General features: G+C 40.2%; 1 protein-coding gene across 1 annotated transcript in view; it reads right to left on the bottom strand.

Annotated features, from left to right (window-relative positions):
* The window catches only part of LOC127584846 (zinc finger SWIM domain-containing protein 4-like), a 76,957-nt gene that overhangs the window by 29,998 nt on the left and 30,644 nt on the right, over nt 1-16,315 (bottom strand). The window contains exons 3-5 of the mRNA XM_052041806.1: nt 7,915-8,271; nt 4,552-4,700; nt 3,505-3,655 (exon numbers count right to left, since the gene is read on the bottom strand). Coding sequence (XP_051897766.1) covers nt 3,505-3,655; nt 4,552-4,700; nt 7,915-8,271 — 657 coding nt within the window. The remainder of the gene's footprint in view (nt 1-3,504; nt 3,656-4,551; nt 4,701-7,914; nt 8,272-16,315) is intronic.

Here is a 16,315-nt window from a genome sequence, read left to right as displayed (position 1 = left end):
AGAGTAGTGCCTGCTTTCTCAGTGATGCCAATATCCCATGAATTGATGTCCATTCTTCCCACACCAATCTTAACATTCATCTCTGATCTCATTGACCCTGTGCTGATCTGCATGTGGCTCGGGTAGTACTCGGGCACCACGGTAGCGTAGCGTTAGCGTGACACTATTACAGCACCAGCGATCGGGGTTCAATTCCCGTCACTCTCTGTAAGGAGTTTGTACGTTCTCCCCGTGTCTGCGTGGGTTTCCTCCCACATTCCAAAGACATTCGGGTAGGTTACCATGGCTGTAAATAGACAGTACAGACTTGTTGGGCCAGAAGGGCCTGTTACCGTGCTGTACAAATAAAGTTTTATAAAGTTTTTACTCCAGAGATAACAATTCTCATGCTTTTGCTTTTAAATACGTATCCGAGCTGCTCATATTCTTTTAGCAAAACCTCCTACGTTGATGGCTCCCACATAGAAAATGACAGATAGGTCTTTCCCTTCTCACTCCAAATTTCTCTCAACCCCCAGGATATCATCCTTAACCCTGGCACCCAGGGAACAAAACCTTCAAGATCCAAAGTAAAATCAAACAGCTGGAGGAATTCAGCAGGTAAAGCAGCATCTGTGGGGGGAATCTTTGGGATTCATGCTCCCTACCACAGAGAGCAGCATCTAACCCACGAATTACACTGCTCCTTTACTACTACATTCCTTTTCACTCTTTATTGAAACTTAGTGGAGAGGAATAGATAGAGTTGACAGCCAGCACCTCTTTCCCAGGGCACCAATGCTCAATACAAGAGGGCATGGCTTTAAAGTAATTCTCTTTATTTCTTTATTTGTCATTGTACTGTTGCAACAACAACACAACGAGATTACGATGGCACTCCCTTGCCTAATAAAAACCAAAACAGTAAATTGATAAGAGCAGTTATAACTATAAAATAAAACATACTTACACAAATATAAAGTATATAAAAAAAATAAAAAGGCAGTGTGCAAATGAACCGTGATGATAATAATAATGATAATCAGCAGCATATCAATATCAATATATTAAATAACACCATGATGAGTCCAGCCGGTAAAGGGGGGAAGACATAGTGTGTGTATGTATGTATGTATAGGAGGTGTCAGTCCATGTTCAACAATTTAACAGCTTTGGGGAAAAAAGCTGTGTTTCAATCTTGTAGTGTGTGCATGTATTGTCCTGTATTGCCTACCAGAGGGGAGTAGTTTAAAAAGGTAGTGAGCAGAGTGAGCTGGTTCTCGAATGATGTTTAAAGCCCTGCTCCAACATCGAGCCTGACAGATGTCCTCCATCGCTGGTAACTGAGTCCCAATGATGTTTTGGGCCGTCTGCAGAGAGGGTCATCAAGGGAGAGGGTGGGAAGTTCAAGGGAGATATCAGAGGAAGGCTTTTTACCCAGAGAGTGGTTGGGGCATGGAATGCACTGCCTGGGGTGGTGGTGGAGGCAGGTACATTGGTCAAATTCAATGATAAGCATATGGAGGAATTTAAAATAGAGGAATATATGGGAGGAAGGGGTTATATAGTCTTAGGCGAGGTTTAAAGGATGGCACAACATTGTGGGCTGAAGGGCCTGTATTGTGCTGTACTGTTCTATGATAGGACAGGATTAATGAGACCAATGAGATGAGTAAAAGCTGAAACTAATCTTCATTCTCAGTAATAGCCAACAGTACCAGTCCGTTTTAGCAACCAAAGCAGGGCAGCATCGCCAAAGAATGCAGTGAAGGGAGAATAGTTCCATGCAAGTGAAGTGCAAAAAAAATTTACAGTAATGAGATTTGATAAGGAAATTATCCAATCACTTCTACTGTCCTTGAATAGCATTGTTGTTAAATCTAGTTTACCCAGAAGTATCAGTTTTCCCTGTGTGAATGCAAAGCCACAGGTGAAATAATTATCTTCCAGAAATCAAATATGTACGCATGTTTTACCCCTCCAAAGTCTAGTGTTATCACTGAAGAACAAATTGACCATGCCAGCTACTAGGATCCTTATAGAAATGAGAACCAAGCAATTTAACATTAGATTTTGTGAACCATGGATGGCAGCAGAAGCTCACCATGCCCTGGCGTCAGATCAGCCTTGATCAGAAAGACAAGGTGCGAGTGTTGAAATAGTAAGTCACATACTGAGACAGCAAATGCTCTCAATGTTGGCATTTAAGCCACACTGGTTGTTGCAATGCAGAGGGAGCTGATCATGGGCACAAACTAAAGTTGGTACTTGACTCCAAAACACAAGAAAGCCATTTAGCCTGCTTTTTTTTTGTTACCTGTAATACTTTTTAGCCTTTAAGATTCCTATCAAACAACTTACCCTCAAAACATTAAACTGTTTTAGTCATTTAAAATACCTGTTTTTTCCCTAATCCTCCCTGTAATTATTGATCAACTTCTGAAATAATTTCAAAATCATTTGATGGAAGACCTTCAGCCTGAAATAACTGCTGCCCTTTGTACGATGCTGCCTAACCTGCCAAGTGTTCCCAGCATTTTCTGATTTTATTTGTGAAAGAACTCACTTTATCCATTATACTCAAATATTAGTATTGAAGGTGCCCTGCATTTTTTAAATTCTGGATATTTGCCCATTGGAAATGTGTATTTAACTGAAATATATTAATAAATTCAACATTGCCTTTAAAATATTTACATGGGTACAGTTAACGTTACTGCATATAACCAGTTTGAATCTTGCATTCGCACAAGAAAATTGGAGTCAAACTCCCTTCAAGACCTGAGCGTGATCCAGACAAACACTTCAATGCAAAAGTCAGGGAAGTGCGGCATTATCAGATGTTCTCGATGACTAATATTATGGACTCAAAGTTGTTGATACAGGTAAACCTGAAAATCCCCATGGCAGTTGAGAAGCAGGTGTCCGACAACAAATTGCACATCAATAATCATTCATGAACATGCCAAAATGCCTCATAATAAAAGATGACTTTTATACAACATGTGGGATTTGTGCTATTGAGAAAACATTTCCCACTAACCTATTAAGTTTTCCAACTAAATAGTTTCCTACTAACACCATCGGCATCCTCGATCCTGCAAATGATTCAAAAACCCTAATAGTGTGGTAAGATGTGTTAGCCCAACAAAGGTCATCTGAAACATTAACAATCTTTTTCTTCTATTAATGCTGCTGAACCTGATTAGTTTCATACCAAGTTGGTGCTTGTTCAGCCAATGAAGAGAACAGGCCAAGTCAAAGAATTAATTGGAAAAACAAAATCTTTGCTAACTGACTGGCCAATTTTAAAACTATGTGAACATCCAGTACCTAAAATAATCTCATGCCAGCTCCAGTTAATCCAATAAAAACAGTCATTCTCAGACAGATCCATCCTCAAAACACAAAAGAACATATGTAGAAGTGATTGTGTAATATCTTCAACCCATCAAACAGAAAACCACAAATGAGCTGTTAAAAGAAACTGCATGCTTATTACAAAGTTCAAGCAGCAGCCATTACCTAACTCATCCCACAGCTCTCGGCATTTATCAGTCATTCCCGTCCCCTGTTGTCGCCACAGTGAGAGGCGTGGGTCTTCCATAAACTGCTCCGTCATTAGTGTCAACATACGAGCCCCGTTGGAATCTCGCATCCTTAGCATCTCCCGTACCTGCAGTGCAATAAATGAAACTTTTGAAACAGTGCAAACTTAACAGCTAAAGGCTCCACCAGAAACAATAGGCACAAGTAATTAACCATTTGCTATTAAATTAACAGACTGGCACAAGGGTAAATTAAACATGTATGCAGCATCTGTGGATGCCTACTGTGGAAGCTGATAAATCAGGCTGAGAGTCCTGTTGGTTCAATAAGCTGATCTCACCTACAGAATGGAGCCATGATGATTAGCCTCAGAAATAAAGGTGAGGAAGAGTTTTGGAGAGAAGAACCCCACTCTCAGAAATTCCTAATGGGGAAACCATGTTGATGGTCAGCAAGGGTGGGATTGTGCTGAGGGCTTGTCATTCATTGCCTATTATTAGAAATGCAAAGTGATCACAAGTGAAGGTGCCAGAGTCTTGCCAATGTATTTGGGACTGGACTGTGCAGAGCACATCAACACCTTATTCAAAGAATGATTTGGTTTTCAAAAAAAATACATTGCAAAAAAAAACACAAAATAGGCTAGTGGGATAACTTTACTGCAAATTACAAAATCTAAATATGCCCATTTAAGCCAACACTACACACAGGCACACACCCAATATTTCCTCAACACCTTCACGTTCCGAACAATTTCCATTTCTGATAAACAGCGAGGGCATGGTGAGGACCAAAGCTGTTCACGCAATGTTCGTCAATACTGAAATAAATGGAAACAATATCACAGACTTGGGCACAACAAATGGCTTGAAAGCACTGGGAGAGAAATCACTCCACTAAACAAAAAGTTTAATCATATCCCTCGCAGATATCGTCAAGGAATATTGAAGTTAAAATATTCAACAGGTTTATTCTTGCACAATGTAGGGTATGGATTGTAAAGCCCTTCGTACAAGTTCTTACCTTAGCAAACATGGAATGTAGTTGTTTGCTAGCTCCATAGTACCCACTGATGGACAGCAGCACCTTCACCTGCTCCTGTACCTGCTCTTCATCTAGATGCCAGCAGTTCTCATCATCTATGCTTGCACCTGCTGTGGGATCAGGAGCACCTGAAATTCAACAAGGAAAGTACTTTAGGTGCTCTGTTTGGTTTCTACAGGAAAAATATCATCACAGATGGAATCCCATGGGTTAGCAAGGATGCTACTTGTATCAATTACTTACATCAAGCTGTCAGCAAACCAGGACCTCTCCCCACCAGAACAAACTTAAGCCATGCAAATTCACATACAATGAATGCACAATAATCCAAACTTCATGTGAGCAAGTATGGGAGGTTCCGCAGAAGAAATCCATTCCTAATGCGGAATTATTGCATTGCTTGACTCAGTACCGATAATTCAAGCCTCAGCCTTACAATTCTTTATGGCTTTGAGCTCCTTTTCCAAGGACTGTTAAACCCAGCTGCAGGCCAAAATGAAGATGAATAGCCTAATTCAATGCCAGCTTTGCAAAAGTCATTAAGACAGGGTTCACATCCATTGCTAATAAGTGCAAGATACAAGATCAGTTAGGATTTGGGGAAATCTTTATAATAAAGAATGTTTAAAGATCACAGATATATAAATAAACATTGTACAAATATTTGTTTCTGTCTAGTGCCTAGATTGAGTGCTCCCAAACTTCCTACATCTCACCTGCAAGACATCTTTTGAGCTTCTAACAATTAAAATTTAGAATTAAGTGCTCAGAACAGATCAAATAGGTTAAGGTTTAAAAAAAAATGTTGAATCCCATCTATACACCAGGATGAAAACTAAGATGGATGTGAACAGTGTTTACAGTCTCCTGTATTCCTAAAATAATTAATCAAGGTCATTAGAAGAGTGATAAATGCAAGGTGGAAATGGCTAGGAATTGAGGCAATGCAACAGATCACAGCACCTTTACCTAAAGGAAAAACCAAGACCATATTTATCACTCCCAATCATTATTTAGCACTTCTAAATTCTAAATTCTATGGTTCTACTGAAAGGTGTGAATAGAATATGGTTAACATTCAGAACCGAAGATATCCTCTACAACAGAGTATGCCATCAATCTGTGTGCAGATCACTGCAAGAACAATGTTCATTTGGAACTGACTCAGTGATGGGTGCTGTACAAAGTAGCAGAAGTGAACATTAGCACAATCCAAGGCTTAGGAGGCTGGCAGGTGGTGCAAAGCAATAGACAAGAAGCACATGTATAAATTAAAATACCTACATTATTTTTCTCTTTGAAAGAGTAAAATAGCCCAAGAAAATCATTTGACATGATACATAATGGAGTCATCCCCAATCACCGCACCACTCGCCTTCTATGGAAAAAAATACTGCATCTACTCTGCATCTAAACCATCTGTTTCATTCACTGTAGTTAGTGCAACATTTAGCAAATTCATTACCCATTGGGTCAAGGCTACACCAGCATGAACCAGCAAAAGGTCTTTACGCACTGTTGCACTCAGATCACTATTATCACCCTTTACAATTACAGGAATCATTCTCATTTGAAATGAGTAACAAAAAACCACAAATACAGTGCAAGTTCAGTCCTCTTGGCAGAAGATTGCACTGAAATGTCAAAGGCCTTGTACCACTGTACCAGAAAGATCTGCTGAATAGACTCTTAACATCACTCCTTTCAGGAAGTTTCGGCATAAAATTTATAAGTGTAACGTGTTTTGCTTGGAAGCTGCCCTGAAGACAACTTAAGCATTCTAATCGGTACATTCTGGTTGATATAATAACAAGATATCGCCAAGAAAACGAGTGACCCACTTGTATTTCTGTGATCAGCAATGTGCACATCTCACTCTAATTGCAACTGGCCACCAATGTATTTTTGCATAAAAATTGTTGACAACTTTTCAGTAACCTTTTCTCTATGAAGTCTCAATTTATGAGGCATGAATTGAACACAGACCTAATCAGATCATGGTCAAAGGGGGACTGCATGGGAAGTGGTTTGCTTTTGGTTTAGATATAGCTTGCATTCAGCAGACGGCTTTGCTGAGTTAGCTGAATATAAAAAGGACATGTATATTATACATGAACAAACAAGTCCGGGCTGACTTACCGTGCTGGAGAAAGCCAAGTCAAGGGTGCCAGTCACCAATAAGACATTAAGCTGGTCTCTGGTGACTTAAAGGTGGGTGTTAAAATCTCATGGCAACACAAACAATTATTCAGTCTGCAGCCCAAGTGTTCTTAGTTAAATAATACTACAAAAATCAAAAGTGCACATGCATCTTACTGCCCTCTGTGGAATATTATCCTAGAACAGCTGTCATATTCAACTATTCACTCACTATTTCAATGAAATACTTTCAAACATTTTCAATACATTGAATTTTTAGAAAAGCACTTTTTCAACAGTACTCACAGTACACAAATGACAGACAGGTCATTTGGGCCATCTGGTCTGGGCTATGTTTGTGCTCTCTACAAGCCATCTTCACTCTGCTTCACCTCACTCTATCCTATTCTTTATTCCTTTTCTCCTCATGCATTTATGCTGTATCCCCATTATACCATGCAACTCCATATACTCTGCTCTTTGTGAAGTTGTGGCAACCCTAAAAATTGAACTGCATTATTTTTAAAAAATCGTAATCTGAATTGCAGAGTTTACACACATGCATACCCACACAAACACCACATTGGAAGGCTGAGATGTACATTTCGGATTTGGGTAAAAATTTCCAGCACGGATAGTGATGTGGCTCATGGCTGCTAGACAAGGATTTGAGAAAATACGATGCTGAGTAAGGTCCAACTATTTTTTCTGGAGCTAAGAGACAAGCAACAAACCTGCTCCAAACTTGCAATATTAGGATATCTATAGAGAGTTGCTGCAGAAATGACAAAAGAAAATCAGAGATTGAGTCCTTATCCCAGTTCAAGGTAGATTACATTTATTCAGTCTGCATTTTAACCATGAAATACATGATTTCACTTAATTCAGGATATGAAACAAGAATAAAAGCCAGGTATGCTGCTCTAAAAATAAGAAGTCCTCATCTGGAAGAGCACAGACTGGTTTAGAAACACCTGAAGAGAAACAGAATAAAAGAACAGGAAACTGCATAAAATAACAATGAGTTTACTGTGAAACAGAAAATTAAGAGTTTTAACAGCTGAGGGCAATTTGCAAGTTGCAGATTTGTATTTAAACAGACTAGAATTGTGTATACAAGTTCTGAAATTATTTTAATACAGACTAATATAGGGTTAAATGATGAATTGAACAATACCCACAATGTACTGCACTGATCCTTACCATGAACTTGATTAATTTCGGAACACGAAGACAGAATTTCATCGGCCAGTTTCTGTGCGGTGGGAAGAACCTCTGTGTGGTGAGCCGTGATAAGGTACTGCACAAATTTCTGCAGTTGATCCCGATTCATTTGCGATAACGTTTCAGAGATGGGGAGGCGCAGTTCCACCTGCTGAGCTTTCCGAATACGGTACAGAGAGAGTGCCACTACGTGGCCACAGTAGAAGATGTCCTTGTTACCACACCCACACGTCACAGAGGTAATTTTGCAACGGTCAAAGCTGATAGCAACTTTGTATGTTTTCTCAGGTTCACCCTGGCTGGCCAGTTCCGTCACAGTTCCACTCAAATGAAACCCTGCAAGAAAAACAAAGACATTTGAAGTAGCCTTCAAATCAACACCAACTTCTTTCCACATGAAGAGCATGATAGCATGCAGAATTGAGGGTTTCAAGATTGAAACTCAATGAGGTCAGCAACTGGGGTACCAAGGGAAGCAAAACTCCTGACTATTATCCAACAACAACTTCTGTAAATACACATGCAAATAGGATGCAAGGATCTTGGCTAGATTGTCATGTCTCCCTGGCCTTTTGCAGTCAAATCGTCTGCCAAGCACAGATGAAATGAGGTTTGGGCTTGGATCCAGACAAACCCAATGAGAAAGTCTCCCTTCTTTCATTGCTTGGAGAAAAGAATCTGGAGCAATCTCATGAGAATGTAGCAAAACAAAAGTGTCCACAATTTGGGCATCTTGTCACTTTTATAATAGCTCTATTTTAATTCAGATTTTGGGCGACGGGCATCTAATCTCAGGACCACATTGCATGGTGTTCCTTGGTTCCAACAGACCTGGGCACAAAAAAAAGTGGAGTTTAAAAAAACCCTGAAGCCATGCCAGGAAGACAAGACTGGTATCATAAATTTAGGGAGTCTCAGACTCTGGTTTCCCAGAACCAGAATTAAAAAGCTGCCAATGCAATGAATTAAAGAACAGCAAAGGCACAAAACTAAGAGTCAAGGTTTTCTGGCTAGGCTAAACCAGACCTCAAAATGCTCAAAAGCTATCAACCCAAAAATCTCAATGCAGAACAGAATGGAAAAAATGTGGCTTAAAAGGGAATTCCAGTTTAGATCCATCTTCCTGAAATGTTGATTTGCTCACAGTAGACAAATAAAGCTATGAACCATAAACTCTTTTTTGGTTTAGATACCTCATTGTGTTGCATCAAGCAACTCCCTGACCACACAGGACAGTAGAGTAAATGTTAAAACCATCCAGCAATGAATTACAAGTAAATTACAGTGCTGGGACCCACTAGGATTTAGAAATCCGCAGTGTGAACGAAGCTTAGTTCAGCAGCCAACGAGAATTAAAAATAGAAATTGCAAAATGGGTTGGTTTGCTGCAGCTTAATTTGAACTGACTCCCAGATATACAGCTGAAAAGCACAACCACAAGCAATACTCAACCCATTCCCAGGTTCGGCATATATATGGAAGTGGAAAGCCTCTGGACTGGTTCCAAGCTTCATAAAATCTCATATACTGAATTGAAAGAACCTTAGTAATATTTGGGTTTTTTAAGATGACATTAAAAATATCGGTGATGAAACAATTACTCGAATTTCAATTTTTTTGAAAAAAAACACTGATTTTTGTAAATTTTTTGTTAACATTTGACAACACAAATCCCAGCATTCCCCATTGTCTTGGCAAACCAGGTGGCATCACAAATGAAGGCCAAATGCACTCCAGTCACCAAGTATTAGGAATGGACTTAAAAATAAGGATGATATTGTGATGAAACTGCTATCCCTTTAAATGGCCACAACGGTAACTTGTTCCAGGAGAGTAAGGAAGGAGAAAGGAAAGAAGAGTAAAAAGTCATTTTCACAAATGCCTCCCTTGTTGAGAAGGTAATTGATGCTGTCAGCTGCCAAGCTCATGGTACCACATCACACCTCCATCAGTCTAATTCCCCAGGAGGAACAGACCCATCCCCAGGCTCTGCTGGAAGCTCATTTTTCCTTAATTAGTTTTAATAAATGAATCGATGGCAGACAGATGACACTGGTCTTTAGTTTACTGGACGTCTATTGAGTTGCATTGACTGCAGTGGAGAGGAGGGAGAGGCAGGAGTTACACTACCCTTGGGGAGCAATCAATCAGCTGTCTCAGTTCTGTCCAAAGGCAAAAAGGTACAATGCAATATTCTATCCCCTCAGCAGTTGCCAGCATACTGAATTATAGATAAACATGTGCAACTCTACCTACATACAAATTGAGCTATTACATTTCAACACAACATTAACTTCCTGTATATTGGGGAAAACAGACATCAAAGCTAACAATTGTGGCTTTGGTCTTTAATTTAACTATAATAAAGAGAAACAAGCCCTTTTTAAATATATAGCATACTCCTTGGTCTCAGCTGTTCCAATCAAATTCATAAAGGAGGTCAAAACTCCTGTTATTTTGCACAGTTGTCTGCAATAATGGATTACTATGGAAATTCAAATTAATGCATTGTACCACTGGTTAACACCTTGCTAACAATTGTTCTCATTCAATCAGCTACACTTTGTTCAAAGAACATCTTACCGAGTGAAGTCTGTACTCTGTGCAGTCAGTTAATTTTAAACCAACAGTAAGCTTTGCATTCCCAGGATACTTTAAGTATACAGCACAGTTACTGGATGCAGAGAGTACACACCAGCATCTCCCACATACTGCACTTATCTGCTGACAGAATGAATTTCACTCCTGCTCAGAGTCAGAGTCAGAGTCACATGGCAGGGAAACATGACCTTCGGCCCAACCGGTCCATGCCGACCAAGTTTCCTGCCTGAGCCACTCCTATTTGCCTGTGTTTGGCCCATATCCCTCTAAACCTTTCCTACTCAAGTACCTGTCCATATGTCTTAAACATTTGAGTGTACCTACCTCTACCACTTCCTCTGGTAGCTCATTCCACATGTCCACCACGCTCTGTATGGAAAAACAGACCCCCCCCCCCCCCCCCATGTCCCCTTTAAATCTTGCCTCTCTCACCTTAAACCTCGGCCATGTAGTTTTAGACTTCCCTACCCTGGGAAAATGACTGACATCCACCTTATCCACACCCCTCATGATTTTTTTCTTCATATGCCTCTACAAGGTCACCCCTCGGTGTCCAACACTCCAGGTAAAAAGCCCCAAGCTTTCCAGTCCATCCTAATAACTCAAACCCTCCAGTCCCAGTTGCATCTTTTCTGCACTCTTTCCAGCTTAAAGACATCCTTCCTATGGTTTGGTACACAATACTCCAAGTCTGGTCTCGCCAACATCTTGTACAGTTGCAAGGCAATGTCCCAGCTCGTGTACTCAATGGCCTGACTATTGAAGGAAAACATGCAAATGCCTTCTTCACCACCCTGTCTACCAGAGTTGCCATTTTAAGGGAACTAGTACCCTAGGTCTTTGTTCTACAACACTCCTCAGGGCTCTGGTCATTCATTATTTATGTCCTGCCTGGTTTAACTTACCAAAATGCAACTCTTTGCACTTGTCCAAGTTAAACTCCATCTGCCATTTCATGGCCCATTTTCCCATTTGATCTGGATCCTACTGTAGTCTAAGACAACCTGTTTCCACTGTCCATGATACCACCAACTTTGGTGTCATGCACAGACTTACCAACCATGCCAATTACATTCTCATCCAAATCATTAATCTAGATGGTGATGAACAGTTGACCTAGCACTGATCCATGCAGCACACCACTGGTCACAATTTGAAAAATAAGCCTCCATCACTCTGGCTCCTTCCACTGAGCCAATCTTGTATCCAAATGGCCAGCAGATGTGGATCCCATGTGATCTAATCTTCCAGACCAGCTTTCTCCTCTTCATATAATGCCCAGTAAAAGAAGCTTTGGTGAAAGTGTACAGCAAACCAACAGTATACCCACACATCATCTTCAGCAAGGACTTTCAAACAGATTATACAACATTGCACAATATTGGGCTGTGTTGAGGGCAGTGATCCCAAAGGGAACCACAGTTCATCTTTTCTTTGCAGTGTGCAAGTCTGAGATGCCCTGAAGATCATGTGCTGCTGCATCCAACTGCCTGCCCCTGGACTCTGCACCAAGTCAGCAGCTAACCCTTTAAGCTCTTTCAGCCAGTGGTGAGCACGGTCATTTGAATGAGTTATTGACCTTCACCAAAAGAATTAAATTTAGCCAAATTTACTTTTATCTCACCATTTACTTTTAAAATAACAGCAATGCAATGTTTCAGTTTACTTGTAATTATTTTAAAAACTTAAATTTTGAACTATGTCAATTTTTAACATTTCTGAATGAAAACTTCTCTCTTAAGCAACTTTCACCACCCACCAAAAGGCAGGCTGAAAAGTGTTATTACTTGAAAACTGTTCCCTTGGCTTACAAACTTAGCATCTTCAACAACCTCAAAATGAAATTTACAACAGTGACTGAAATGCATTGCGATGTAGGCAGGGATAGGGAAGGAAAGTGTGCACAATGAGAAACGTCAGAGTAATGAGCTGGTTAAGATCATTAGCCAAGATACTGGGAAAACTCCCTTATTCCTATTCCAGAAGATCACTGGAATCCAAAAGAAGCTGGGCTCCATTTAATAATTCTTCCATCCAATGATGTAGTTCACCCTTAATGCCGAACACCAGAGTCAGTCTGGATTATGTGCTCATGTCTCTGGAGTGGGGCTTAAACCCATGACATTCTAGCTCAAGGAGGTTAAAGAACTATTATTCAGCCAGGGTTAACTGTGGCAGAACTTGGAAATCAACACCAAGTTCTAAGAGTGCTGAGAAATGAGGTGAAGTAAGCAGCACTTTAGTTTAGCGTTAACATTTCCAGTCAGTGTTCTAAATATTTGAACTTGAGTAAAGATGCACTGCTGGAGAACAAAGCTTAAATTGGAACTTAAACTAGTGCTTTTGTTGCAATTAAGAGTTAAGTGTGAACTATTCTATTTGGTTAAGTTTATGAATGATTTGATATACTGAAAAACAAATTCCCACGAAACAGTTTCGGCTTTTTCCAATATGCATTTCTTTCTCCAAAGACTTAGCTCCTCAAACACACAGCTTCTTGAGAATTGCTGTGGTACGCACAGCAGCTCAGTTCATTTACCAAGAGCACAGTGGCTGTTCACAGCCGAGTGGAGAAAAAAAGCTGGTTGGGGGTGGGGGTAAGTGGGAAAACAAAACAGATCAGGAGCGATGCTTGCAGATTAAAATAATAGTGTGTGGCCTAAAAATTCTACTGCTGCATCAAGTCACTTTAAACCATGGAACTTCTTAGCACTTTCAGGGGAAGAAAAATCAGTAGCAGTTAAACATACTGCATTTGATTTTCTGGTCTAGCAAATGTGCACAGGCAAGGCACATATTCATGCTGTCAGCATGTGCACACTAGGAGACCTGATGGAACAGTAGCTTCATATGGAAATAAATACAGCAGGTAGGAACAGACAAAGCTTTCAAGTAGCTTATAAATTAGACTTGTACTGACATTATTGTGAAGGTCCAATGGAAAACTCAATTCCTGGGAATAATGTACTTTTAAAAAAAAACAATCACTGAGCATGGATGGATAAACAACCACCTCCTGAAACCATTATCTTTCAACCAATCTTTAGCAAGTCGGCAAACTGCCTGTGCAATGCACCATCTCACTTCACTTGCTACTTTGCATCACTGATCCAGGGCTCTGTCTAAGGCAAGTCTGAAGTATTCAGGTTCAACTGCAAACATCAGGAGACAGCTTACTAACATCAAGTTTCCAAAACCAAACAGACGAATAAATATAGAATAAATGGGCACAAAGGGACTGCGCACATAAAAGCTACAGGGCACTACAAAGTGTGAAGCCTCGTGGGCACCCAAGGCTTCAGGTAGATGCCTTTTGACTCCAGGCCTGCACCCAGGACAAGGTAGAGATGGGGGCCAGTAATGGGTCTTAAGTGGCATCCTAGCACAGAAAAGCATCATGAAAGCATTTGTCAAGGGTACAATGCAACTCTGGAATTGGAAACAAAATTCTGACAAGTAGGCTTGAAGTGTTAACCAAATGTATTCCTAGCCCATGAGCTTTTGTATTCTTGAAGAACTGGCCTAGTGCTGTCAGGACAACAAGAAGTACAACAAAGTAAGACATGTCACAAAAATTGGCTGCAGTCATTCGTCCAACTGCCAGTCTTGACCTTCCGTATTACCCAATTATCACTGATCTGTTAGTGGCAGCTATGGTTCCAGTTACCTTCCTAAACATCTCCACCTCTATCTTCCAGGCCTTCAAAGGATCTTAAATGCATCATTTCAACACGTGGTCACCTGCCTTTGTTTGATAATCAGTACTGCAAATGAAAAATGCTCTGGACACTTAGGTGTACAGATGTTCTTTTGTAGCCACTCAATTCAGTAACCTGGAAAACACTGATATGAAAACATTTTTTCAGTCAAAAGTGAAACCCGAACCCAAAGAAATGTGCTCTCCAATGCTCCAAATTCAAGAGATGCCTTGTTGCACAGGGAAGGACAAGACCAAGTAAATAAGTGACGCGATTTAGAATTCCATCCCAATTTTCTTCTCCCCTTTCCCAAAGGCATCAACTCGTGCACATTTAAGAATCAATGACTTTGTTAAGCTGATCAATTAACTTCAAGCATGAGAAACATTATATACCATACCTATTTTAAAGTGATCAGTTTAGACTAACTAGAATTTATCAGGTATAACAAAGACACCCCAACAAACCAACTGCTCTCCTTACCTGGTTCAGACTCACTGCAGCACACCCCGTACCAGTCTGCCTGAGATCAGCCAAATCAATACTGCAACCTCCTAAGTTGATTTTCACTGAACGCATTGTTTTGCTTAAAAAAATATTGAGAGAATGGCATCACTTATTTTAGTCATAAGCTGACACCAGATCTGACAAAATGAACAAAGGCTTTTGCAACATGCAACTAGCCAACCAAATTCCTTCAATTTATTACTCAAAAAGAAAGATATTACCAAAGGCCATTTACCACAGTAGATGTTAAGTTTACCACTGCTGGCCCATGGAGTTCACAATGATACTGCAGCACAGTACAGTGAACAGCACAATATCAACCATTCATCAATAAAAGCCAAGTAGTCACAAATACTGCAGCGCTGTAGAACTGGATTAGTTAGATCGTCCCCACTGCATGTCCTTGCATGCAGTCATGTTCTCCAAGGAGCCCAAAAAATCCAAATTGCTCCCCAAGGAGCCATAACAGCCTTTAGAACAAAAAGGCATGTCACTGTTGCGAGCCATATGAAATGACATCCTTTTCTCTCTGGAGAAAAGCATTTTTCTAGCAGAGTTGGGATTTCTTTGTCGGGATTTACTGGAGCTCAACGCCTCAGCGTGTGCTGCTAGCTTAATCAATCAAATTACTCGGAAACTTTATAACACTGACAGAAGGGTGGAATGGCACTTTCTCACACACACAACCCCCCACCTGCCCAACCTTATCTGGTAAAAGGACAATAGGGGAATAGTACACCTCAAAATTAAATTCAAAATCATGACAATGAGCGCAAATTGAAAATTCTTCAATATGTACTTCAATATGTGAAACAGGAGATATACTGTGAAGATGCATTAACATGGGACTCCATACTGAACAGCAAGTTTAATTTGTGCAGGCGTGAAACAAATGGATCAAAATTAAAACAAAGACACATTTCCGACTAGGAAGGAAGACCTCTCAAATGGATTAGCCATTGAAGATCATGTTTTAAAAATAAAACATTGGATTCTTTCTAAGAGACAAAGCTAGAGACTGGAAAAGAGGCAGGAGGAGTGGAAATAAAAACAGAAGGTCGATCACAGGGCTCAACACTATTGTTCTCATCCTGATTCCAGTATAAGATATTGAAATTGTCTCCACTGAACTTAAGATGGAGACAGGACTGTCAGCATCTCGGCACAGTTCCATTAAAATGGGAAAATGTGATTTTCTTTACATATTTAGTTACTCACCACATGAAACATTTGTAAATGACATATTTTATTTTTAAGAATGTTACCTAGGCTTGCAAGTTCATTTGCACATCACTGACTACTTTTTTAAAAAATAAGACTTATCTGTCATGTCTCGATAGTAAGAGCAGACAAGATTTTACCCAATGATGGCAAGTGACACTAAAACAAAGACCAGCAGACCATCACGTTAATACACGTCTTCATGTCATTCTGTTCAAGCTCTGGAATGGTGGGGGGGGGGGGGGGGTGCGTGGAAACATTGCGAAGCACAGAACACCAAAGTCAACTGAGCTCCACGTACATTTAGACCTTCACTGCTCCACACAGTGACAACTTGTTGTATTTCCTTTCAA

This window comes from Pristis pectinata, chromosome 31 (genome assembly GCF_009764475.1).
Source record: "Pristis pectinata isolate sPriPec2 chromosome 31, sPriPec2.1.pri, whole genome shotgun sequence".
Classification (NCBI taxonomy): Eukaryota; Metazoa; Chordata; class Chondrichthyes; order Rhinopristiformes; family Pristidae; genus Pristis; species Pristis pectinata.
Note: the sequence above shows the minus strand (reverse complement) of the source record. Positions and strands in the feature narration are given on the sequence as shown.